Source organism: Sitodiplosis mosellana, unplaced genomic scaffold (genome assembly GCF_009176505.1).
Source record: "Sitodiplosis mosellana isolate CC-2019 unplaced genomic scaffold, AAFC_SMos_1.0 Smas_scaffold_18, whole genome shotgun sequence".
Lineage (NCBI taxonomy): Eukaryota > Metazoa > Arthropoda > Insecta > Diptera > Cecidomyiidae > Sitodiplosis > Sitodiplosis mosellana.
Genome location: NW_022595260.1, coordinates 482,405 through 506,053, shown reverse-complemented (window position 1 = coordinate 506,053; position 23,649 = coordinate 482,405). Strand labels below are relative to the sequence as shown.

At 35.8% G+C, this 23,649-nt stretch overlaps 1 protein-coding gene across 3 annotated transcripts in view; it reads left to right on the top strand.

The window, feature by feature from the left end:
• LOC129568366 (collagen alpha-5(IV) chain) overlaps positions 1 to 23,649 on the top strand; it is a 32,580-nt gene that overhangs the window by 7,548 nt on the left and 1,383 nt on the right. For all 3 annotated transcript variants that reach the window (XM_055446095.1, XM_055446096.1, XM_055446094.1), the window contains 46 exons: positions 152 to 250; positions 841 to 927; positions 1,019 to 1,116; positions 1,416 to 1,475; positions 1,564 to 1,666; positions 1,743 to 1,904; positions 1,979 to 2,095; positions 3,053 to 3,151; positions 3,296 to 3,331; positions 3,705 to 3,767; positions 4,030 to 4,107; positions 4,560 to 4,619; positions 5,702 to 5,812; positions 6,186 to 6,275; positions 6,346 to 6,417; positions 7,026 to 7,133; positions 7,221 to 7,274; positions 7,427 to 7,495; positions 7,564 to 7,661; positions 8,136 to 8,190; positions 9,425 to 9,485; positions 10,817 to 10,887; positions 10,957 to 10,992; positions 11,271 to 11,333; positions 12,699 to 12,767; positions 14,177 to 14,320; positions 14,577 to 14,657; positions 14,732 to 14,794; positions 14,899 to 14,985; positions 15,058 to 15,111; positions 15,355 to 15,426; positions 15,557 to 15,646; positions 15,725 to 15,814; positions 16,017 to 16,079; positions 16,155 to 16,259; positions 16,401 to 16,472; positions 16,560 to 16,622; positions 16,727 to 16,879; positions 19,726 to 19,827; positions 19,896 to 20,039; positions 20,134 to 20,188; positions 20,393 to 20,508; positions 22,485 to 22,643; positions 22,741 to 22,791; positions 22,901 to 23,062; positions 23,412 to 23,579. In XM_055446095.1, the coding sequence (XP_055302070.1) occupies positions 152 to 250; positions 841 to 927; positions 1,019 to 1,116; positions 1,416 to 1,475; positions 1,564 to 1,666; positions 1,743 to 1,904; positions 1,979 to 2,095; positions 3,053 to 3,151; positions 3,296 to 3,331; positions 3,705 to 3,767; positions 4,030 to 4,107; positions 4,560 to 4,619; positions 5,702 to 5,812; positions 6,186 to 6,275; positions 6,346 to 6,417; positions 7,026 to 7,133; positions 7,221 to 7,274; positions 7,427 to 7,495; positions 7,564 to 7,661; positions 8,136 to 8,190; positions 9,425 to 9,485; positions 10,817 to 10,887; positions 10,957 to 10,992; positions 11,271 to 11,333; positions 12,699 to 12,767; positions 14,177 to 14,320; positions 14,577 to 14,657; positions 14,732 to 14,794; positions 14,899 to 14,985; positions 15,058 to 15,111; positions 15,355 to 15,426; positions 15,557 to 15,646; positions 15,725 to 15,814; positions 16,017 to 16,079; positions 16,155 to 16,259; positions 16,401 to 16,472; positions 16,560 to 16,622; positions 16,727 to 16,879; positions 19,726 to 19,827; positions 19,896 to 20,039; positions 20,134 to 20,188; positions 20,393 to 20,508; positions 22,485 to 22,643; positions 22,741 to 22,791; positions 22,901 to 23,062; positions 23,412 to 23,579 (4,113 nt within the window). The remainder of the gene's footprint in view (positions 1 to 151; positions 251 to 840; positions 928 to 1,018; positions 1,117 to 1,415; positions 1,476 to 1,563; positions 1,667 to 1,742; positions 1,905 to 1,978; positions 2,096 to 3,052; positions 3,152 to 3,295; positions 3,332 to 3,704; positions 3,768 to 4,029; positions 4,108 to 4,559; positions 4,620 to 5,701; positions 5,813 to 6,185; positions 6,276 to 6,345; positions 6,418 to 7,025; positions 7,134 to 7,220; positions 7,275 to 7,426; positions 7,496 to 7,563; positions 7,662 to 8,135; positions 8,191 to 9,424; positions 9,486 to 10,816; positions 10,888 to 10,956; positions 10,993 to 11,270; positions 11,334 to 12,698; positions 12,768 to 14,176; positions 14,321 to 14,576; positions 14,658 to 14,731; positions 14,795 to 14,898; positions 14,986 to 15,057; positions 15,112 to 15,354; positions 15,427 to 15,556; positions 15,647 to 15,724; positions 15,815 to 16,016; positions 16,080 to 16,154; positions 16,260 to 16,400; positions 16,473 to 16,559; positions 16,623 to 16,726; positions 16,880 to 19,725; positions 19,828 to 19,895; positions 20,040 to 20,133; positions 20,189 to 20,392; positions 20,509 to 22,484; positions 22,644 to 22,740; positions 22,792 to 22,900; positions 23,063 to 23,411; positions 23,580 to 23,649) is intronic.

Sequence of the window (23,649 nt, the reverse complement as noted above, 5' to 3'; positions counted from 1 at the left end):
AATTGTGCTAAAGTGACATACAACTCGATATTTTGAAATAAAAAATTATGACGTAAAGTTAATTTACTTACTTGTGAATCAAGAATTGGACTAAGTCCCAATTGTTGCGGTACTGAAAACAATTACTATACTACCATTATTTGGGTTACAGGTTTGCCCGGTGAAGAAGGCCCTCGCGGCCCATTCGGTATTGATGGTTGCAACGGAACTGATGGTGCTGTTGGTATCCCTGGAAATCCAGGTTATCCGGGTAAGTTTCTCTTCTCATTATTCACTGAATAATATTCACACACACCAAAATATGGAATATGTAAACTAGTAGCCGATGACACTTATACGCGAGTTGATTTACATCTGGCAATAAACGAACGAAAAATGTCACTACTTTCTAGTTACATTCGTCACTAAACGACCGTCAGATGTCACTTGTTTAGCGGTTTATTTTCATCATACACTAATTTTAAAATGACAGATTTAGGAGTGCATATACAGCGTTTCAGGATATATTAAGTAATTCAGTTTTTAATGAGCCTATCATATACTAGTTTTTAATGAGCCTATCATATACTGGCAGTACAACGTAATGATTTTCGACTGTCAAAATATTCAGTTAAAGATGTAATTTTAGCATGCATAGTTTTACACTTTAAAACAGCTTAATAATATTAAAATTAATTCCCACAATTCAATTGCATTGCATTGCATTGCATTTCATATGGAAATTGCTTGTTAAGCTAGGAGACGAAAAATAAGAAGGACAAATAGAGCAAATAGAGTCATAAATTAAAGCTAAATTCTCTAGAAGATTCATATTAAATTCGAACTATTTCCAATAACTAGGACCGCGTGGTTTGCCTGGAGATGCCGGGAGAGCTGGTCCGAGAGGTGATCCAGGAGAGGGTGGAATAAATTCAAAAGGCACAAAAGGTATTAATGTTTGTTTCAAAATTAAAGTGCATTTTTATTTCATTACAAAAACTATAAATGTGTTTTTGATCCTTCTCTCTTATTTCTAAAGGTTTAAGAGGCGAGTCAGGCAAGCCGGGAATTCCAGGGTACAGAGGATTTGCTGGTGCCCCAGGTTTAAAGGGTTTCGAGGGCAACATTGGTCCATTGGTAATATACTCATACATTTAATATATATTTTTAAAATGTACAATTGTACATTTTCACAATCGCCACTAAAGCGTTAACTACTAAAAAATATCTAGCTCCATTAATGGGTAAAATATCGTAGATTTTGAAGATTTCAAAAATTCAGCCCTGAATTGCATTTGAATCGAATTTCGATAAAATATTAGTAGAAATGTTTACATAATTTATCATTATCAAAATTTATCATTATCAAATCATAAAAAAATATAGAAAAAATTAAAATTCCATTTTTCACATTGTTCGCTGCCATTTTATCTTAGGGATACAAAGGAGAGATGGGAGAACGGGGTCCACCAGGAGACGACGCAAACTCACAACCGGTAAATTTTCAATCGGTTTAAATAAATTTCGAACCTAATAGTTCTTGTTTCTTCCGTTGTTCAATTTTGCGCTTTATTTGTAATGCAGCCACTTCGTAGCATCGGAATAAAAGGACCAAAAGGTCCTCGCGGAGACCTGGGCGACAGTGGATTAAGTGAAACGAAATGGGATGTACGACTTGTGCGCCAAGGTATTAGAAGGATTTGCGAAATACGATCACTTTCATAAATTTCAAATATATATCTACATTTTTTGAAACAAAACAGGCGAAAAGGGCGAGAAAGGGTACAAAGGAGAGATGGGAGACAATGGCCCACGTGGGAATTGGGGATATTCTGGGGCCAAAGGTGAACGTGGACTGAAAGGATATAAAGGCGAAGAAGGGAGCGTCGGAGACCGTGGAAAAGTTGGAAGAGATGGCACAGAAGGTATTGTGTTAAATTTACCGAATATATTTGTACAACTCTGATTTCCTACTTAAAATCATATTATACAAAAATAGGTGCTCCCGGAGAGAAAGGAGCCAAAGGTGCACCTGGTTACGCTGGCCGAGATGGATCTGATGGCGTAAAAGGCGAAGTTGGCGAGGACGGGTATCCTGGAGTTCCAGGTCTTCAAGGTACGTTTTATTTATATTTATTTGGTTTGAAATAGACAAATTCAAAGAGCTGCTTTGAAGAAGTAGCAATTTATCCTAGGGGCTAACCACGGTTTTAAAAGTAACCAATAATGACCGACTTTAACATTTTTTATCATTTAAATAAATAAATTCCGATATGATCACATTTTGGTCGATTTTGCCCGATTTTTGCAGTAATTTTTTCGCTTTAACGAATGCATATATAGAACAGTATACTGTTCTAGAAGCGGGTTTTGGTGCATCCTCAGGATCGTTCAGAACTGCTCCCGATTCTGGAAGTGGGTTTTGGTGGATCTTCAGGATGGAACAGACTGGGTTTGACAATGCCCTGGCCCATCCTGAGGATCCACTTCCAGAACCGGGAGCAGTACTAAACGATCCCGGGGATCCACCAAAACCCACTTCCAGCATTTTTGAATCGGTAATGACGTCAGCACATTTATAGTCGATATTAAATGATAAAATTCAATATATACAGATTTTTTCAATTTTTTACGGATGTCATTAAAATTGGGCGATAAAAACAGATTTTGTCAATAAAAAATCCGTTAGCCCCTAGAATTTATCATTTATAGAATTGCGGTGGGTGTTGGAATCGACGATTTTTCTTTGAAAATTCTACCCATTCGCCACTTATGCATTTTTCGCCGCTCTGTGAAGTTCATTGTTGCGAGCGTATTTGAGTCATTCGTTTATCGCCGCTAGTTCCATAGAGCTTTTTTGAGGTGGCGTCTTGTTGCAAACGTCAACGAAAAATTACATTGGAGGCATACAAAGCGAGCACCCACTGGAGATTCGTCTTTATAAAATATGTCAAAAATTCATACATTTGTGTCTATTGATTTAATCAAATTACTGTCAGAAAATGTATTGAAATGAAAGCGAATAATTTACTATTTTACTATATGTATGTAATATGATTTTTGTATGTAACAGGTGCCGCAGGATTACCAGGTCTTTATGACCCGAGTTTAGATGAAATTTCTGTTGGCCCAATTGGTCCACAAGGCGATGTTGGGGAAGTTGGAGACAGAGGTATGTTCATTTTTGCATTCTTAACTGTTTGAAGATTGAATGGACAAAATAAATTGTTTGCCGATATTAGAATTTTTTATAATTAAATCTGGAGGTTTTTTTAAATTTAATTTTGTAATAATGACTATTTATTTCTGGTTTTAGGAATTCCCGGTATCCCAGGGCATCCAGGCCGACCAGGTAGATAAAACATTCATTGCAACTTATTCTAATACTGTTTATATTTTAACCCATTGATACTGTCAAACAAAACTTTGTATAAAAAAAGTTCCATTCATCGTTGAAAAATCACTTCCATTTACTTTCCGGATGATTCTAATTTTCAACAGTTTACAACTGGAAATGAATCGATAATTTTTTGTGTATCGAAACAGGCTTGCATGATTGATACGTTTCCGTCTAAATAAAAATAGATTTATTTAACTAGCTTGTTATTGAAAATGAAATATAGTCAGGTATTTTGATGGGTTGTTATGGAAACAGTAGGCTTTTACTTTCCGTGAGATGACCAGATTTGAAAAGTTACTATACAAACACGATTTACATTTACTAGGTCCGATGGGACTCGCTGGGAGCCCCGGCGATCCAGGTCTAGACGGACTACCCGGTCGAAAAGGTATGACATTTGAATTCAAATCATTGATGATAGGCACACAGCGCGCATCACAATAAGAAAACCAACTAAAGCATTCATTCTGCAATGAATATGGTTACCATCGGAAATACTGTGTTTTTGTATCATTAAACACACTCAGTACCTTTGATTACATTTGATTAGTATGTTTTGTTTACTTCAGTGTGTTGCGCTAGTGTACAGCTATCAAACGCTTAATGCGCAACATATTTTATACTATATATGCATATTTGTTTTCAATTAGGTTTAACCATACCTGGGCAGCCAGGAGATCAAGGCGAACCTGGACCAATGGGACCTATGGGCCCTGCTGGAATACCAGGTAAAAATTTCCATTAAAGAACGAAGAAAAGCGCGACAATAAATTTCAAGAACACTCGCGCCTTCTAGGCCACACTCAATCTTTTGAGTGCAATCTATAGATTTACCGGCATTAAAATACTAATGTTAATAAGATCCGTATATACCCATATTCATACCCCATACCCACAGCAGAAAAAATCAACATTTGGCCCATAAAAAATCGTTAATAAAATCCGATTTTCTTATTAATATTTTAATAATATCGTAGAATCTTATTAATTTAATAATATGTTATGTTATGTTTGAGTTATTAAAAATTTTCCGATATTTTGGTTATTAACATATTAATAACATATCGAAAATGTAAAACTATAGTGCAATCAATACATTCGTTCTGTAGACCAATTAATTGAAAATAATTATTACACTTGTGCTTTGAACATATTATTGAATTTGATTTTATTGGAATAGGTCCCGTTGGAAGACAAGGATTGCAAGGATTCCCAGGACAAAATATTCAAGGGCCAAAAGGTACGTTCGTTAGTAAACCTTCACTTTTTATATGATTTAAATGGATGATTGTTGAAAGAGTTAGTTGGTGTTGCTCGTTGTTTTTACGTTATGTATAACACATTTTTTGCTACACACAAATCACGCAAATAAAGAAATGGTACTTTTGTACCTTATTGTTTGAATTGAATGTATATCATAATTGAATAGGTAAGAATAATCTTGACCTGTCAAATTGAGTAGAAATTAATGTGAAACATAGAGTTTTTTTTTATATGGAGTTGTTGTTGTAAAGTCCATATAAAAAAAACTCTATGTTTCACATTTATTTTCACTCAATTTGGCAGGTCAAGATTATTCTTACAGATTCAATTATGATATCATATGATTATAATATAAGGCCCAAACCGAATGCTAAACTATAAAATTTATAGTGACACTATAAAATTTGAAACGTGTTTATGCTGTGTTTAGCCGAAGTATTTGGTCAGATTCTTTAAATTTACGCCAAATTCAACTAAATTAAACAATATCCACACATAACTTCTTCATTTTTTCAATTTGATAACAGTTTCAATTTTAAACTACACTATAAAATTTATAGGGTACACTATAAAACATTTTTTTTGTTTTTCTGCATTTTTTTGGGAAATTTTGGTCCCACGGAATGAGTTATGACAAATAATGACGACGTGACCCGAAAACCGCAATGATTTCATCGATTTTTCGTGATTTTTTTGGGAAATAGTATGGAGCTCTATTTCTCCATTTTTTTATTGCAACATGTCAGTTTTTCGACTTGGAGCGACTCTGAGACGTCATTCGTCAACTTTTCATACCATAATATTGGCAGGTTTCTTGTTGAAATCAGTCAGTTTCTCAAAAAGAGCATATATTGTACCAAATTCGCATTTTTCGATTGAAAACTCATTTTTCAGAAAAACAAAAAAAAAATTTTATAGTGTATCCTACAAATTTTATAGTTTAGCATTCGGTTTGGGCCTAAATTATATTATATAATCATTATATATATATATATCAAAACGTACGTCCATATCAAAACTCTTATTATTAATTCTTACTTATTTTTTCGTTTTATGCAGGTGCCTCAGGCATACCAGGCCGCCCAGGAGTTATTGGTTTTACAGGAGATAGAGGTGAACCTGGCCTCACTGGAGATAAAGGATTACCGGGAATCGGATTCAATATAACTGGTAAATGATTGCTTAGTTTTTCATACTCATAGACTATATAATGTAGCGTCGTTCCAGGTTTCTATTCCTTTGTATTGATACTCCGAGAAAAGAAATTTGGGGTTATGTTAAACTTTTTGTTTTGACACTTATTTCACAACAAGAACTTGAAAACATTGTGGTGATTTTCGGTACTAAATATATTTTTGCCGCTAGAGCACCACAAAGTTTTTTTGACTTTATAGTGAAAAAAAAGTTAGAAATATTTTTGGTACCAGAATCACCACAAACTTTTTGAATTCATGTTGTGAAATAAATGTCAGAACAAAAAGTTTAACATAACCCTAAATTTCTTTTCTCAGAGTATCTAATAAATAACAATTTCATATGAAAGGTCCACCTGGGTACGATGGACTTCCAGGCCGAAGAGGATTGGCGGGATTGCCAGGACTCGATGGATTTCCGGGACCGAAAGGAGACAAAGGTACAATAAATACATTTTCATAAAAGAAAATGAGGAAAAAACACATATTCTATATTTGTTTCTATTATAGGTTTTCGCGGTGATGATTGTGGTTTCTGCCCACCCGGATATCCAGGAGACAAAGGAGAGCGAGGAGTATCAGGTATCATAGACGCACTTTTATCAAAATCTATAGCATATAAGTGAGCTACTTTTATTGAAAAAAGGCTGGTGATTAAATATTGAGATGTGAAAAAATATATTTATACCGCGTATATGTTTCAAAGAAATAATAATGTCTAATGATTCTATACAAATCTTTCCTGCACTTGCAATGTAAGAAAAATAGATTCTCTTTATTTGTGCGAGTACTGAGTTCAAAAAACCTTTTGTTTCGTCTGGAACATATAGTTTGCCTGTTATCATGAAGGGTTCATACGTTTATTTATAATTATGTTCTGATTTGAAAATATTCCATTTGGGTACATCAACATTATTTGAACTTGAATATTATTTTGTTTTGGGTTCCAACAAATGTATTACAAAAACAATATATTTGTTAGAACCCAAAACAAAATAATATTCGGAGTTTTTTTAATATGTTGGGAGTTTTTTGATTGCCAGCGCCATCTATATGACTTTCAGGCGCAATGTATTAGTACATGTTTGACAGCTTAGTCAAGAACCATTTCTAGTAAAGTTACAAACAAAATTCAGTTTGATATAAGAGGTATGGTTTTTGTATACAAATCATTCAATTCTGTCAAATAGGTCGACCTGGGTTTATTGGACCTGCAGGTATTCGAGGACGAACTGGACCACGAGGTTTGAAAGGATTCCAGGGTAAACCTGGGCAACAAGGACCGCCAGGACTAAGAGGTACTTTCATTCACCATTCATCAAATATAAATTTAGAATATTTTGTTGAAACCAAATAATTTTATTCCATTTATTTACTGTATATAGGACCGCCTGGTGCTAATGGTGAAGCTGGACGAGATGGACCGAAAGGACAAAAAGGTTAGATGAATAATACTGTTTACTTAGAACTCCTAATTCATTTTGCTGAGATTAATATATATATATATATATATATATATATATATATATTTATCTTGATTTCGCTTTTCCTTTTTCTCTGATTTTCCAAAAACGTGATGTCTTCGTTGCAGGTCTGATCCTTGAAATTGGAGAAAGAATTACACCGGAAATAGGAGATAAGGGAGAGTTGGGTTATCCAGGTTTGTACTTTGTTATTGCGCAAGTGTCGTAAAAACTTTTCCACCAACGTACCGATCTTAATTTGCAGGCTTGCAAGGACAAGATGGAGAGATCGGTTTAGTTGGTTTGCCCGGTTATCCTGGATTAGAAGGAGCAAAGGGTGAAGCGGGTCTCGATGGACTTCCAGTTAGTTTTTGCTTGAGTTTTTATAGACAATTTTTCATTGCTATTTTTTTCTTCTATAACCAGGGAATGTCTGCACGTAGATTTATTCAAATATTTGCCAACTCAAATTTGGCCTGAGCTGGAAGTGAAACTTGTGGAGCAGGTGGATCCGACCTGGTCGAATGTATTCTGGAAGTGAAGTCATCCAGCACGCATCCATTTAGGATGCTAAATCGCATTATTTTTGCCGGAATCCGCTCGGAATGAGTTGGCAAATCCGGAAGACAATATGAACTTGTACTGCAGATGCGTTACAACAACGCAACGCATGAAAAATATCAGATAAATTTATTTGATATTTTTAATTTATTTGAATAAATCTACGTGCAGACATTCCCTGTCCAAAACTCATCTGAACTGAGAAATATCCCACCCATTTTTGTTGGTTTTATAAAAAAATTTCTGTTAAATTATATTATCTCCGAACTTTCCTAGGGAGTTTCTGGACGCGACGGAATAAATGGAAGAGACGGACTTGACGGATTGCCAGGTATGTTTATACAAAAACATACACATTATACAATTACAGTCAATGCCTGCCATCTGGTCGCTTAATTTCTTCTGACATTTGACATCAGCGCCACTTGTAGCAAGAAGTTGAACTAAATACAATACACAAACTCCTATATCAGATCATTGTGTATAGTGTTTGCAGTTGTAACTACAGCGGTGCACTCGTTCGTTGCTGGCAGGCATCGATTACAGTGCAAATAGACAACACGTTTTTGGTGGACCACGTAGTCAGTGATGAAATTTACTGTCTATTACAATGCGAGTTTGTTGCAATACAAGTTCTTGGTGACCATCCGTATGAAAACCAATACACTTTTTGTGCTACTACTTCTTCTGCACACTATCGTACACATAATCGTGCACAATGGAAGCGGCTATATTGAATATTTATAGTGTATTATCATTATTTCTTCCAATATGGCGACTTACAGTATGTGTTAAGAAGAAGAAGCAGTACCATTCCTCAGTTTGCATACGGACGATGGTGACACACCACCGAACAATATTTGGATATTTCATCATCTTGTGCATATGTCTATATACTCCCTCGTTTACAATGTACACATATAAAATGCATTTTTTCCATGTTCACTTTGTTATTCAATCCAAATTGTGTTATGATTCTAAAAACCCGTCGAATTTTGTCCCGGTGTAATAAAATTTTGAGAAAAGAATTTGGGTATTTCAATCATATACATTTACAAGGTAGATAGGCATTTAGTACTTGAAAATTCGATCAACGGTTTAGCATTTAAAAATATAAATATAGGTAGCCTTAACCCTCTAGTGCATTCATTTTTCCTAGGGCTGGGAGTACTGGTACTTGGTTGATTTTTAGCCATAGATAATTAAAAAATATTCATAATCCTGGATTTCTCATGGTTTAGGTTTAGTCAGGAAATGCGATAGACATGAATCAGAGAACAATCAAATCCATTGTTTAAAAGTGTCAACATTTTATCTAATTTTGAAAGCGAATAATTTATTTTGCCAAAAAAAAAATTGCGCACATTCTTGTTTATAACACAACAACCGCTTGATGTCAACGAATAGTGCAAAAGAGAAAATTATAGAGGACTACGTACGGTTTACATTATACAGGCGTTCGAATGTTGCCCATCTAAATTTGGTTGTATGCACTAGAGGATTAAGCTTCTGTATGGCAGAATATGAAGGATAATATTTAAGGACGTACCATTTGTTTGCTACAGGTGAACCAGACAGAACACCAAAACACTATTTGCAAGGAGACGAAGGTGAAAAGGGAATCAAGTGAGTTATTTATGTTTTATTGTTTCTTTTATACCAAAAATGTTCCAAAGAATACTGAATATTGGATTGTTGGAAATCAATATATTGTCAAAAATTACTGTGTGAACTGCTGTATCAGTTCTATAACAATATTTAATTTTATTTTATTGAACGAAAAAAATAATTAAAGAACCATCCCCATCTAAAAAGTTTTTCTACACGATTTTCCAATCCACCGTCTCCGCTCGCATTTAATTTCCATTACGATAGAGCCCTTATTCAAAATATTTGACCGTTTTAAGCTGTTTTATTTTCGATTGAAGTGATACTATCAAACAGAGAATAACCGATTATTTCAGAAGAATTAGAACTTGGAGAAATTAAAGAAACAATGAATACATTATAAATATTGTAAATATGCAACCAAATATTTATATCAAATAAACCAACTCTGGCGAAGAAACGCTGTATGGTGCAGAATAATAATGAGATAGTGTAAAGTTGGCGAGTTGGGGAATGTTCTTTTATTCACGAACGTTTATCATAATGAACAACATTTCTACCGAAAAAGTTCGCGAATAAAATTTAAATATGTTTTTCGTTTTTTTGTAACAGAATATGAATAAAATTAAATTAAATAAAAAGAATTACATTCGTAATCCCGAACTTTTCCGTACCGTTGCCCGTCCTTTTGGTTTGTTCTGTGAATTTTCTTGAAATAAAGGCAGTGAAAAATCGGCCAATTTTAGTCGAAATTTCGACAATTTTGCATAGAAGGTACCCATAAATCGACTCCGATTGGCTCAAAACTTTCTGAGGTTTCATTTTTTGGCGAAATAATAAGATTTTGAAAGTTTCATGTTGATCGCATTGTCGAAAGTTTGGTTTTTGGTTCTCAATTTTCTCCAATGAAATTTCTACAAAAATTGAGGGCTACAAATCAAACTTGTTTAAATGCGATCAACATGAAACTTTCAGAATCTTAAAGTTGGAAAACATTCGGAGTCGATTTACGGGTACCTCCCATACAAAATTGTCATTTTTTCGAGTTTTTTCTTAGGGCAAGTACCCCATCTTCGAACTTAAACTAAGTTTTTTGGATACAAAACTTTTAGCATTTCCAGATTTTGACTATCTCAATTATTTTTTGAGTTATCGTGTTAACAAACACCAACGACGACGACACACGAACGGAAAAGTTTTTCAAAAAGTGGTATTCTACACGTTTCATGAGTTTTTATGATGATCTAAACCAATTTTGCGAAAAAAGTTTTCGGGACCAATTCCTATACTTTCCCTTGACACGGTGTGTACGGAAAAGTAATATTGTCCATTGTTTCACTATTTTTCAGAGGAGTGAAAGGAGAGCAGGGTGAGGTTGGCAGAAAAGGGCCTTTGGGCGATTTACCTGAGTCATTAATGGGTAATTTTTTTTAAAAAGTAATTCAAATGAAAGAAAAACACGTTTTTGATCAAAATTTCAATTTAATAGATTTAACAGGAGCTCACGGCGACTTGGGTGACAAAGGTAATATAGCTTTAAAGAGGATTATTGATTTGTGGCTACATTGTATGTGTGTGCGTTTTCAGAATTGTTACAATAAAATATACGCACAACTCACGTAAATAAACCGTATAGCTTGTACGCTTTTTGCGAAAGACAACTTTACGTAACTAAGGTGGCCACATTTCCAAATACATTTGAATATACCTCTTTACTAAAGAGTCTTTAGGGGGAACAAGTGTGTTGTTTCTGTTTGAAACCAGCCTAGTTACAATGATTAATTGACAAAATATTCTCGGTAGGCGATAGAGGTATTCAAGGATTCCGGGGACCAAAGGGATACCGAGGATTTCCGGGAAAGCCAGGTACAGTATAGTAAAATCTGGATTGAATTTTATTTAGATAATAATTATGAATGATTTTTATGAATTGGCATTATCGAAATTTTCCGAAATGGACCAAATGCATGAAATTGAAGTACGCTAGAGATTTAGAGGGTCATAGTTACTCCCGCCGTTTACCCGCGCTTACTTGAATTTCTTCACTTTGACATTTAGAGCACTTATATATACAGTGGAACCTCGATTATCCGTCCTCCCATTATCCGTCACCTCCGTTAACCGTCACACCTTTTCAAGGTGGAAAAGTTTTTTTATAGTTCATTTTTCAGTTTATTTCACTTGAACATACGAATAAAGTTGCCAACTAACTTTCATAATTAAAATCAATTGTGTGCCGCTTGTACATTCGCACAATACGATTTGAAATCAGAGGCTTTGCGTTTTCGGTACACTTCTCGTATATACAATATATTGGACAATGCACCAAATCTGTTCTCATATCTATCATATATTTTCTACATCACCCTGTTTTTCATCATAAACTAATTAGAAAGTATGGAAATTTTGATTACTTTGCCTTTTTTATGAGAATCTCGATTATCCGTCTTTTTCGATTTTCTGTCAAGGCGCTGGTCCGGTGCCTGACGGATAATCGAGGTTCCACTGTATATATATACAACAATGGCTATTTTAACAAAAAATCATAACTGCAGTTTTTAAAAATGTTGCAATGTTTCTTTTTTGAGGGGACAAAAATGTCCCATAATCTGTTTTTCTAGTGCATATGTGTCGGTTGGAACAAAAATGGGAATACAGAAGTGTTTGAACTGAAGCGCAACATGATATTTAATGTTGAAAAAATATGAATCGTCGCTTCAATAGAACATGGAAAATATAAATTTTTGGTGTGTCTGTTTATCGCGAATATGATGAGAGAGATCTTTGTTTTACTACTTCTTTTAAAAATATACTGTCTCTGGTTTGATTTAACTAAATAATATGAGCATAAAATCTAAAGTCACTAATAATTCTGTTCAAGACCCAGAAAATACTATACGAAAAAAGCTTGAAATAATGTAATTTAAAAAACAAAACATTTTGTCAAAAAAATTTGAATTCCCTATAATTTGTTTCAGTAGTCAAACAAATACATTTCGTGCAGTGTTAAAAATATTGGCGAGCGAAGCGAGCCGAAATTCTCAACAAATAAAGATAAAAGAAGGTTAAAATATTACTAAAATTGCCGTTTCAATGAATAATCACAACTGCATTTTCTGAAATTCATAACTGCATTTTTGAAATCACAACTGCAAAAAAAGACAACAACTGCAGCTTAAAATAGCCATTGTTATACAATATAATTAATCTTTTTTCTTCAATTCTTCTTAGGACCGAAGGGTGATGTAGGTCAACCGGGTGAAATAAGAGAAGGCCCAGAAGGAAACAAAGGATACCGAGGTAAGGCGTTTAGCATATTGAATTCAACCATTAGTAGGTGTTTTTTTTTAGTAACAAATTTGTTTGAAAAGCATCATTACATAAAAATAAGACAATTATAGGTTTTGACAGTGCCGATTAATTAATTAATTTATTTATTTATATTATTTACACCTTCAAAAAACTGGCTGAATATATTGGTTTGCAGGAAAACGACTCCTACAGTCATGAAAAACCTGATCTTTTCGTTTTTGTACAATACAGAGTATTTTCATACAATACTTAGTTGTCTTTCTCTAATGGAATTAGGGTTTGGTCTATAAAATTCAACACAAAAAAACCTAACCAATACATGGAAATGAGTAGGAAGCCGAATTATCAACGGTTCAAGATAATCTAACAACGCGTTTAAGAAAAGATAGACTAACTGGAGCGTTGAACATATTGGTGTCGGCCTTAATGATTGCAAAAGTCATCATTCAACTTATTAAAGAAGTGATAAATTGAAGAAAAGTTTTACGTCCAATCTAACAAGTCCCTGTTGGTAGATATAAATTTACAATTTAGTAAAGACCTAAAGACATAAAAAAGTATTCTGATTTTCGCAAATACATTGACACGAAAGGTAGTTTCCATTATAAAGTAATAACAGGTCAAAAGTTTATCACCAAATCAAAGGATGGCTATATCACAGTCAATGTTGCTAACTAAATCAAAGTTTGTGTAAAATTACAGATAAACATCATTATTCCTATACATTCTGTAGGGATGTAAGATGAAAATTTGTCAATATTTTATATCAAATTTTTGGTTTCGTTCGCTGCGTAACGATGAGATGAAGTTTGTACGGCTGGTTGATTTTTTAACTGATCGGCCACTTTGTTTGCAAACTTGCACATTTGAGGCACTTGCGCTCTGAATTGCTTGTCCATGAGCTTGTCTTTGATCTTGAGGTATTCTGTGTGCCGTAAAATACGTACGCTCTCTCCAATCGTGATGTCGTTGCGTACATTGGGACAATTTGCGATCCCATTCACGATGTCGTATATGAATAAAATTTATGCATTCACTCTCCTACGCTCCAACGATGTCATGTTCAACGCCTCAAGTTGTTTGTTGTAGTCGGTGATACTGTAGCCGTTGACCGCTGTACGGTGTTCTCTTCGGGCGAACTGGGTAAATTTTCTCAAAACGCTCTCAATTTTGTCTATTATTATATGTATGGCATAAGTCGGTAGCCATACAACGTTGCAGTACTCGAGGTGCGACTGAACCAATGCGTAATATAATGTTTTGAGCGTTTGAACGTCGATTATGCAAAATATATATAATAAAACTGTGTTATTGAAAAATATCAAAATTAAAATATTTCAATTCGAACATTTCAAATTAGATTTCAAAACCGGTTTCTTGAATTTTTCCCAACTTAGGTTTACCGGGTAATCACGGTCCAATCGGTGTTAGTGGATTGCCAGGAATTGACGGAGAGTCCGGAATAGATGGACTTAAAGGAGTGAAAGGGTCTCGTGGTGAACCTGGTAGCGGCCTTTTGATGGGCGAATGGGGTGAACAAGGCATGTAATTTTATCACATTACAACATACAATAAACATTTTGGACCAAACCAATGGACCATAATTGGGTAGTTTTATGATCATTTGGTTGAAAATGGAAAAAGAATATATCATGATTCATCATGATCCTCTTTATTTTTATTATATTTTTTCAATAATTATAATTATTGAACTTAGTTTATACACTGTAACAATTTTGTATAAGTTTGTAAGACTTCACTTTAATAACCATTATAATGACACGTTGTAAATTTTAGGTGTCACCGGTGATGATGGAGAAGTAGGTGATAAAGGTTTCCAAGGACCTGCAGGATTACGAGGTGCTCCCGGCCCAAGAGGTAACGTACTTGAAAAAAATTATGTAATTGGTGGTTGATTTGTGCGAGATCACACATCATTCTTGTCTGTGCAGGTGTTAAAGGTGAAACCGGAGTTGTTGGACCTCAAGGAAGGCAAGGCTTAGAAGGAATCAAAGGTAAATACAGAACAAGAAATGTTCCAGTACAATTCCAAATCAGAGTTAAATGCAAATCAAACAGTTGAAAATGTGCTGCTCTTTTCATTCTTCAATGGAAAAAGGTCAAAGAGGTGACATTGTATACGGTGATATGGGTCTACCCGGAGAGCCAGGTCGCGATGGAGCACCGGCACCGTATGGAGAAAAAGGTAATTTCAGAACAATTGATCAGTCAAAGTCTTGATTTATTTCATTTTGTATTTTGTATCAATTGTTTCTAGGCCATAAAGGAGATATCGGCTGGCCAGGACTGCCAGGAGCGCCTGGAATAAGAGGTAACATAAAAAGTCGTAGTGTTATTATTGGTGTTGAATTTATGTAGAGAAGAAATAATAATATAACAAAAGTCAAATTTAAGAACGATTTGAATTTTGTTGCCTATGTGTGAATTTGTTACAATGACGTCAGCTTTTGTAACAGATGTTTGCTCATCATAGTGAGTTCATCTGTACGGTTTGCGATATACTTTTGCACATTGCAAAAGAAGACATTCTTCTAATTAATACATTTGATCAAAGGTGATGTTGGAGAGCCAGGTAGACCGGGTGATGAAGGAGACATCGGAGAGCCAGGATCGTTTGGACCACCAGGTATAATTTGATTCAAATATTTCAATATCAATTTTGATTTAGTCGATATGATTTGTTTGTTGTAACACTTGAATTGCTATAAAAAGTAAAAATTATAATATTCTTTTCGTTTCGACGAAAAATTTCAAAGGGATGTTCGGTATCCGTGGCCCAGATGGGGAAGAAGGGGACCGCGGAGAAGTTGGGTTCATTGGAAGGCCCGGCCTAACTGGAAGAAGAGGTAAAATATTTGAGAAAAACAAAACAAATGAGTCAAGAAAAAACTAACAAATTATGTTTTTCTACTAAACCTTTTTAGGTGTTCCTGGGTTACAGGGACCGAAGGGTGAAGATGGCCTACAAGGCCCTACAGGAAGAGACGGATTCAATGGTATTGACGGAAGAAAAGGTATGTAGGACGTGCTATAAAATAATAAAAAGATAGATACTATTACTATACTACTATACACGATATGCCTATTGAGCGTGTGTAGAAAAACTCTTAAGATCAATCTTTTGGAAATAAATCTTCATGAAGATATAGATAGGATTCATTTATATTAAAATATGATTTATATTCTGATGGGATTAAACTTGAAATTTAAATTTAGGCCAAAGAGGAGACTACGGTTACTTCGGTGCGGTTGGTCAAAAGGGAGAAGCATCATTCAGTGGTTAGTTGGCTGCGTTCGTATTTTCAACGATTCTAGAATTCGAAAGTTTGATGTCCATTCGTTTTTCTTTTAAAGGTGTTAAAGGTGAAATGGGTCGGCCCGGATTAACTGGCCCACACGGATACAATGGCAGAACCGGCCCAATGGGCCCAAAAGGAGAAGAGGGTGATGCAGGTCTAGGTAAGTAGCCAGGCGGTAATACACTTCCATGTATTGGATTTACAAATAAATGAACGATGAGCTGAATTTTAGCTGATAGTTGGTTTTACTCCTATATAAATAGAAATTATATAATAAAAATTGATTTTATTCGACTTTAAGTATATGATGGAGCAGAAGGATCGAAAGGAGAAGCTGGTGTACCAGGCCGATTTGGATATGATGGTTTCCCAGGTATGTACAAAATATGCAATATAAAATGAAAATTATACTGACATTTTTATCTATCCTACACTAATACTAAAAAATGTTTAATATCAGGCTTGAAAGGCGAACATGGAGACGTTGGAGAATTCGGCGTAGTAGGCGAAAAAGGAGATGAAGGTAAAAAAAGCAAGGGATCGGAATATGTAATATCAAAATAAATTTGAAAAGTTGAAAAAAAAATAAACGATAATAATCACAATAATCGAATGTTTGATTTGTAGGCATGATCGGTATGCCGGGTCATAGAGGTAGAAACGGTTTGAAAGGATTACCAGGATTGGCTGGACCGAGAGGTGAGTCCGGTACACCTGGAGCTCAGGGGCCTCAAGGCGATGATGGTTTTGCTGGTCGCCCAGGTTTAAAAGGAGATTTTGGTGAGTATTTATTATTTATTTATTTATTTATTAACACCGCCAAAAGACTGGCTGATTTTACAGGGAAATAACTCCAAGAGTCAGGGAAAACATGATCTTTTGATTTTTATACAATTTAGGGTATAGTTTGGTTCTCGACTAGGCAAAAGAATAACCTAATTTATGAATAGATACGATCATGTTTTGTCCGTCCGTCCGTGTCGAAACGACAGATTTAGTTTCATTGACATTTTCGGACAAGTTTCGGATAAAAAGTGTCCGGACATTGCTCAGAGCTTCAAGTCGCTTTTTGTATCCGTTGGCCGCTATACGATATTCCTTCGGGCAAACTGTGTGAATTTTCTCAAAACGCTCTCGATCTTGTCAATATGTACGGCATAAGTTGGTAGCCATACAACGTTACAGTACTCAAGATGAGAATGAACCAATTCGTAATACAATGTTTTGAGCGTTTGAACATCGGTAATGTCGTAGCAAAATCTCTTGATAAACCCAAGGGCTGCTGTCGATGTTATAGCGTCAAAGTGCTTGACAAAGCTGAGCTTCTGGTCAATGATGAATCCGAGATCTTTATGGTCCGATACTTGTTTGAATTTGACTTCAGCATCCGTGTTCGAATGGATGATTTTGGCAATTTTCACATCATCGGGATCAAGGAGGAAGAATACGTCGTCCATTTCGTCCCTTATGTCATTGATGACCAACAAAAATATTATTGGTCCGAGATGACTTCCTTGCGGTACGCCGGATGTTTCGTTGAATTCGTTAGACTCGCTGCTCCCATACTTAACGAATCGCGTTCTGTTTGACAGGTATGATTCCACCCAAGCAAGAAGATTATCTGGCAGGTTGAACGATCTGAGTTTCAGAATCAATCTCTTGTGGTTAACTCTGTCAAACGCTTTACTGAAGTCCGTGTATAGAACGTTCACTTGTGCACCAGAATTTATGCCTCTCTGGACATAGTAGGTAAATTCGGTGAGATTGAATGCAGTAGATCTGGATTTCATAAAGCCGTGTTGATTTTTGGTGATTTTGTCCTGTACCAGTGACAGAAGTTTGACGTTCACCAAATGCTCAAAGAACTTCGCCACGGTGCGGAGCTTAGCAATGCAAGGATAGTTTTGAATCTTTGATCTCGCTCCCTTTTTGAAGATGGGTGACACACTCGATGGCCAGTCGACAATGATTCGTTGAAAATTTGTAGCTTTTCAAGCACAAAATTGATGTCGATCTGGAATTCCTCAGTTTGCTGTGACTCTTCGCTGAACGATCGCTGAGCATCTTGAGTCGTTGAATCATCGTAGCCAGACGTGTGCAAGGGGGGTTCCGGTTTTACCCCCCATCTAGGATTTGAAAATGGAGACCCCCTTCGAGCGATTTTGACTGTTTTACACTAGATAGAATCGATTTTCAAAAGTGAGGACCTTTTTTCTTTTTTTTTAGGTCTTCACTTTTTTTTCGACACCCATTGACACAATTTTTAGACCCCCATCTGCCAAAAAATGTTACCCCCCTCTAGGATTTTTGACCTTGCACACGTCGTACAATTTCATGTTGAGTTTATCAAAATCGCAAGATGTCAAAATACATTTCCATTCAAACGACTGATAATATATCATCCGTGTGCGTTTGCTTAAACGGGACTGCTTTTTCTTTTTCACAATACGGATGCCGCCATTGTTGTAAAAATGAGTGCCTTTAATGAAATGCCAATATCCGTGTAAGGCTAAATAAATGTGTTTTTGAAATTCGTATCAAATTGGTATAGATAAATATATTTTTAATGGATAATTTGGTGCATACTTAGAAAAAATGTTTATTTATAATATATTACATAGAACGAATTTTAAAAACATATTTATTTAGTATAGCCTTACGCGGATATTGGCATTTCATTAAATGCACTCATTTCTCAACATTTCCGTAACAATGGAGGCGTCCATAGTGGGAAAAAGAAGAAGCAGTATCATCAACAGAAATTGTATTGGTTTGCATACGGATGTGATAGATCGTCTGTAGCGTTTCCATGCCTTGTTCTTCCTATTTTTCAAAGTCATTAGGAATTTGTTCTTCCATGGACATTTTTATATCGATTTGACGATGTATGTAGGCACAAATTTGATAGTGGCGACGTCCAAAGTCTTGTGCAGCAGGTTCACTTCCAAAGTGATTGTCAGTCTTTCCATGGAATAATTCGGTGAAGTTGATATTTGCTAGGTGTGCAATGTGCATTCATATCCCTATAGTTCGCCCGCTTGAAGCCCTTAGATGAAAGTGACCGTTGACTTAGGTGCGAATTTAGTTGGAATCATAATATTGTCATCGTCGGTTGACCATTCCACATGCGGCAGATTAAAATCACCAACAAAAATAACAAAAACTTCAGGATCGGTAGCGATTCTGCGCATGCCGTTGGCAAATTTTTCGTTTTTGGTTGCAATCAGTACACCACCGCCACTCTGGAAAAAGTCTATTCCTACGAAAAACAGAATACAAATCGTCAAAAAATTCAGCATCATTAATATCATTTTTGAGCCACGTTTCGGTTAAAATTATCATATTGTGATCGCAGGAAGCGGCGGTACAAAAGAAGCGTTTGTGTTTGCTGCATATGCTGCGACAGTTTTGATGGTAGATTGTACACAAAACGCAGTATTCATCCGATGTGCTTTAATTTTGTTGCAACATCGGCGATGAAAATCGTGGAGACTTTCTTCGTAGTGTTCTCTGCAGCCGTTGTGCTGCCTCTTCACGCCTCGCCGAGGGCGACTCTGGAGGCATTATATTAAATCGGACTCAACCCCTTTATTAGGACTCAAATAACTTTGTATTTTATATTTTAGGCGATGTCGGACCACAGGGAGAAGAGGGGGAAAAGGGCGAACAAGGTCCAAGGGGACGTCCAGGATCAATTGGAGCTGTTCCTTTCACATACGTGGCTCCAGGTGAGTTATGTTATTATATAAGGCAAATCAATGTTTTACTTATGTGTTGACGTCAATGCATGAAATAGGTGAGAAGGGTGAAAGAGGAGAACCGGGCTTCCAAGGTAGTTTTGGAAGAAAAGGTGAAGTAGGAGAACCGGGCTTTGGAGGAAGACACGGGGAAAGAGGTGACTTTGGCTTACAAGGAGAAATCGGTCTTGATGGTTTACCAGGTAAATTGGAAGTCATCAAAAAGCATCTAAAACAATTTTAAACAGTAATTTTTAAACCTGAAAATAATTCCGAATTCTTCATAATAAAAAAAAGGTATAAAGGGCGAACAGGGTGAAAGAGGTTTAAGAGGACTTCGTGGTCCAGCTAGGTAATATTCATATACAATATACACACAAAAGACATTTATTATATATCCATAATTTGTAAATAATGACTTTCATTTGTTGTCTCTTGTACTATGTATTGATTCAAACTAAACGAATATGTTGGAAATTGTTTTGAACATTCAAAATACTTTTCCATTTACTAATTTATTTATTTATTATATACTAATTATTCATTTACACCTCAGTACGTTTGCTGACCGTGGTGAACCGGGAACTCCGGGGCTTGATGGATTACCTGGACGGGAAGGCTTACCAGGAGCTAAAGGAGCACCAGGCGATTATGGAGATGATGGACTACCAGGTAATTACCACATACGCATGGTTTTCATGAGACTCTTCCCTTTTTGAAAGTATTCACAAATTTTATTTGAAGTATATTGAAAATCGTACCACTTAAACTGCTCCAAAAAAAATTTGTCCCTTATCCCAATTCCCCGGCCAGTTTCGTAAAATATACCTCGAATAAATAGGTTTGGCGCAAAGAACGCATATGGGGTACCATATAAAATCAGGACGCAGGCCCCATATCAAATTTTTCATAACAGTGTTTTCGTAAGCCATTTTTGATAGCAACATTTCGACCCGTTTCATTTCTTTTAATTTTTATTCAACACCGCCAAGCTCTGGCTGAATATAATAGAGGTTTAAACAGTGCGACAATGTTTGTATATTTTAATATTGAATGTCATCTAAAAGTCAGTTTACACTACCTCCTGGGCTGGAATTCTAAGTCGTTCCACCAAAATCATTCGAAATTATTTTTTTCGTACGTATATTGGAGTGAAAGAGAGAGATTCCACTAATTTTCAAAATCCCATCGGAATTATTCCGATAACTCAAAGGATGGGTGATAGGTATCGCAATAATTTGGATGGGATGTTGAAAATTAGTGGAATCTCTCTCTTTCACTCCAATATAGTCTTACGTACGGAAAAAATAATTCCGAACGATTTTGGTGGAATGACTTAGAATTCCAGCCCTGGCGAGTGGAACGTGTATGCATATACATTCAATAAACTACTTCCCCACCACATTTTCCCCTTCCATTTTTTCAATAAACAAACTATATGAAAGTTGTATGGACTCGCTAGGTGCCGCCACAAGTACTACTTTTTTTAATCATGGTCTCACTGGTTTAAATAAGTGTTTGGCCGGAAAATAGTGCAAGACTGTTACATCAATTTTTCATAATTTACAATGATTTAGTATAACTCGCCTCGTTAAAAAACCCACCCAATTTTCGGCAAAAACTGATGAAAAGGTTTTGTTTGGCTCGTCAATATCTACAACTGTTACCAAAACATCAGCCCTTAAATGCCAATTTTTCGGCATTTTTGACATTTTCCGGTCTACGAGTCACCCACGTGTTGGCGCGGCTATCCATATTGACGACAACATTCGACCTGCCTCTAGTGGTCATACACATAACACACGTTGAGCGGTCAATATATGCACACAATACAGACACGCTAGCATTGGATTTATACGGTTTGCGCGAATGGCTACTTGAATATAGGCGATGCATACGCTTATGTGATTGAAATCTTCAACTATCACCACAAGCGTCGTGTCAGTAGAGCTCGTCTGGATGTTTACATTGGAAATACGTGTTATTGTTGTTGTAGCTTCATCGCCGTGGGTGTTGGACTTTGGTTCAGTTTCTGACTTGTGTCTTGTAGCCCGTACAAAAATTTTGGCACTTTTTAGATTGCAATTTGGATGAAATTTAGTGTAAATTGATCCAGATGTAAAAGACAAATTTCATACCAAAATGAACAAATCACGACCATGAGCTTCGGTTTGACAGCTAAAAGCAAAAAATTTCTACCTTTGCTGCCTCTGAACTTCTAGTATGGTCCCCTGCGAACATTTTGGGTTTTTACATGATCAAATCGAGAGATGTTTTCACATGATTCTACCCTCATATTCGATTGGTTAAATTTAAAATCTCAAAAAATCGACTTTTGATTAAAAAAACTTAGGGTACCTCCCGAAAGAAAAATAGAGAAGCGATGTGGTTAAAAGTAACTGAGTGGAAATTTGATTGATCATTCTAAATTTCTCTAAAAAAACAGATCCAAAATTTTTGTGTTAACGGTTGTGTAAGTTTTGGAATTTCGTTTAATTTGATCGTCAATTTTCAAGAGGATGTTAACCTTAACAAAAATTATGAACTAAACTCTATTTAATTCTAATTTTCCATTGGATATCTTTTTTTAGGATTGTTCACACACTTTTACTATTTACATTTATAATCTTCAACTTATGATTTTAAAGGTCTTGTTGGTTTCCCGGGCTTAAGTTACCCCGGACAGAAGGGAGAGGCTGGTGATGTTGGTTATCAAGGACCCCCTGGACTCAATGGACTTCCTGGATTGAAAGGACTATCTGGAGAAAGAGGTGAACCCGGATTCAAAGGGGAAAGAGGACCACAAGGTATGTATCGAGTAAAATTTGTTAATTTGTTTTTTTTTCTGTTCTGAAAAATACAGACCCAAAGACAGTTTTCAAAAATGAATTCTTTTAATCGTAGGTCGCATGGTTGTTGGACCGAAGGGCCAACAAGGAGATGCAGGTTTTCCAGGTAAATAGCTAATACTATAAGACTCAATTTAAAAAATTTGATCTCAGCAACCAAAATTAGATATCTTCACTTATACTTTTGATTCGTCGATTTTATTTATACTTATTAGGATTGGATGGTATCGACGGAATTAATGGGCTGAGAGGTCAACAAGGTGATATCGGATTTCCGGGAAAACCGGGACCAAGAGGCGCATCTGGCTTGATCGGTCCACAGGGTGACATTGGCTGGCATGGAGTTGATGGAAGAGATGGAGATAAGGGAATTAAAGGTAGAAACACACTTTGCACAGAAAAAAATATTCACACATTCTAGTCGAATACAATTTGATTTATTCGAGTGACATATCAAATAACTCAAAATAATATATTACTCTGAGAAAAGAGATTTATGGTTATGTTATACTTTTTGTTTTGATTAGAGTCAAAAAAAACTTTGTGGTGCTTTAGCGGCCAAAATATATTAAGTACCGAAAATCACCACAAAGTTTTGAGTTTCTTGTTGTGAAATAAGTGTCAAAACAAAAAATATAACATAACCATAAATCTCTTTCCTCAGAGTACGTACTATTTAAATAGAATAACTTGTATTTTCACATTTTGATACGACGTTTTTTTTAGGTGAACGCGGATATACGTTCCCATATGAATTGGCTCCAAGAGGTGAGCCTGGTTTCGACGGATTACCCGGTTTAAAAGGTGAACGCGGTGATGATGGATTCACTGGAGCGCCAGGTGATCAAGGTCTATCGGGCTTAAGAGGATTCACAGGTGAAACCGGTCCAGAAGGTAAGCACTCGATTTCTTAATCAACATACTCACTTCGTTTCACTTTTCGAATATATTTTATGTACTATGC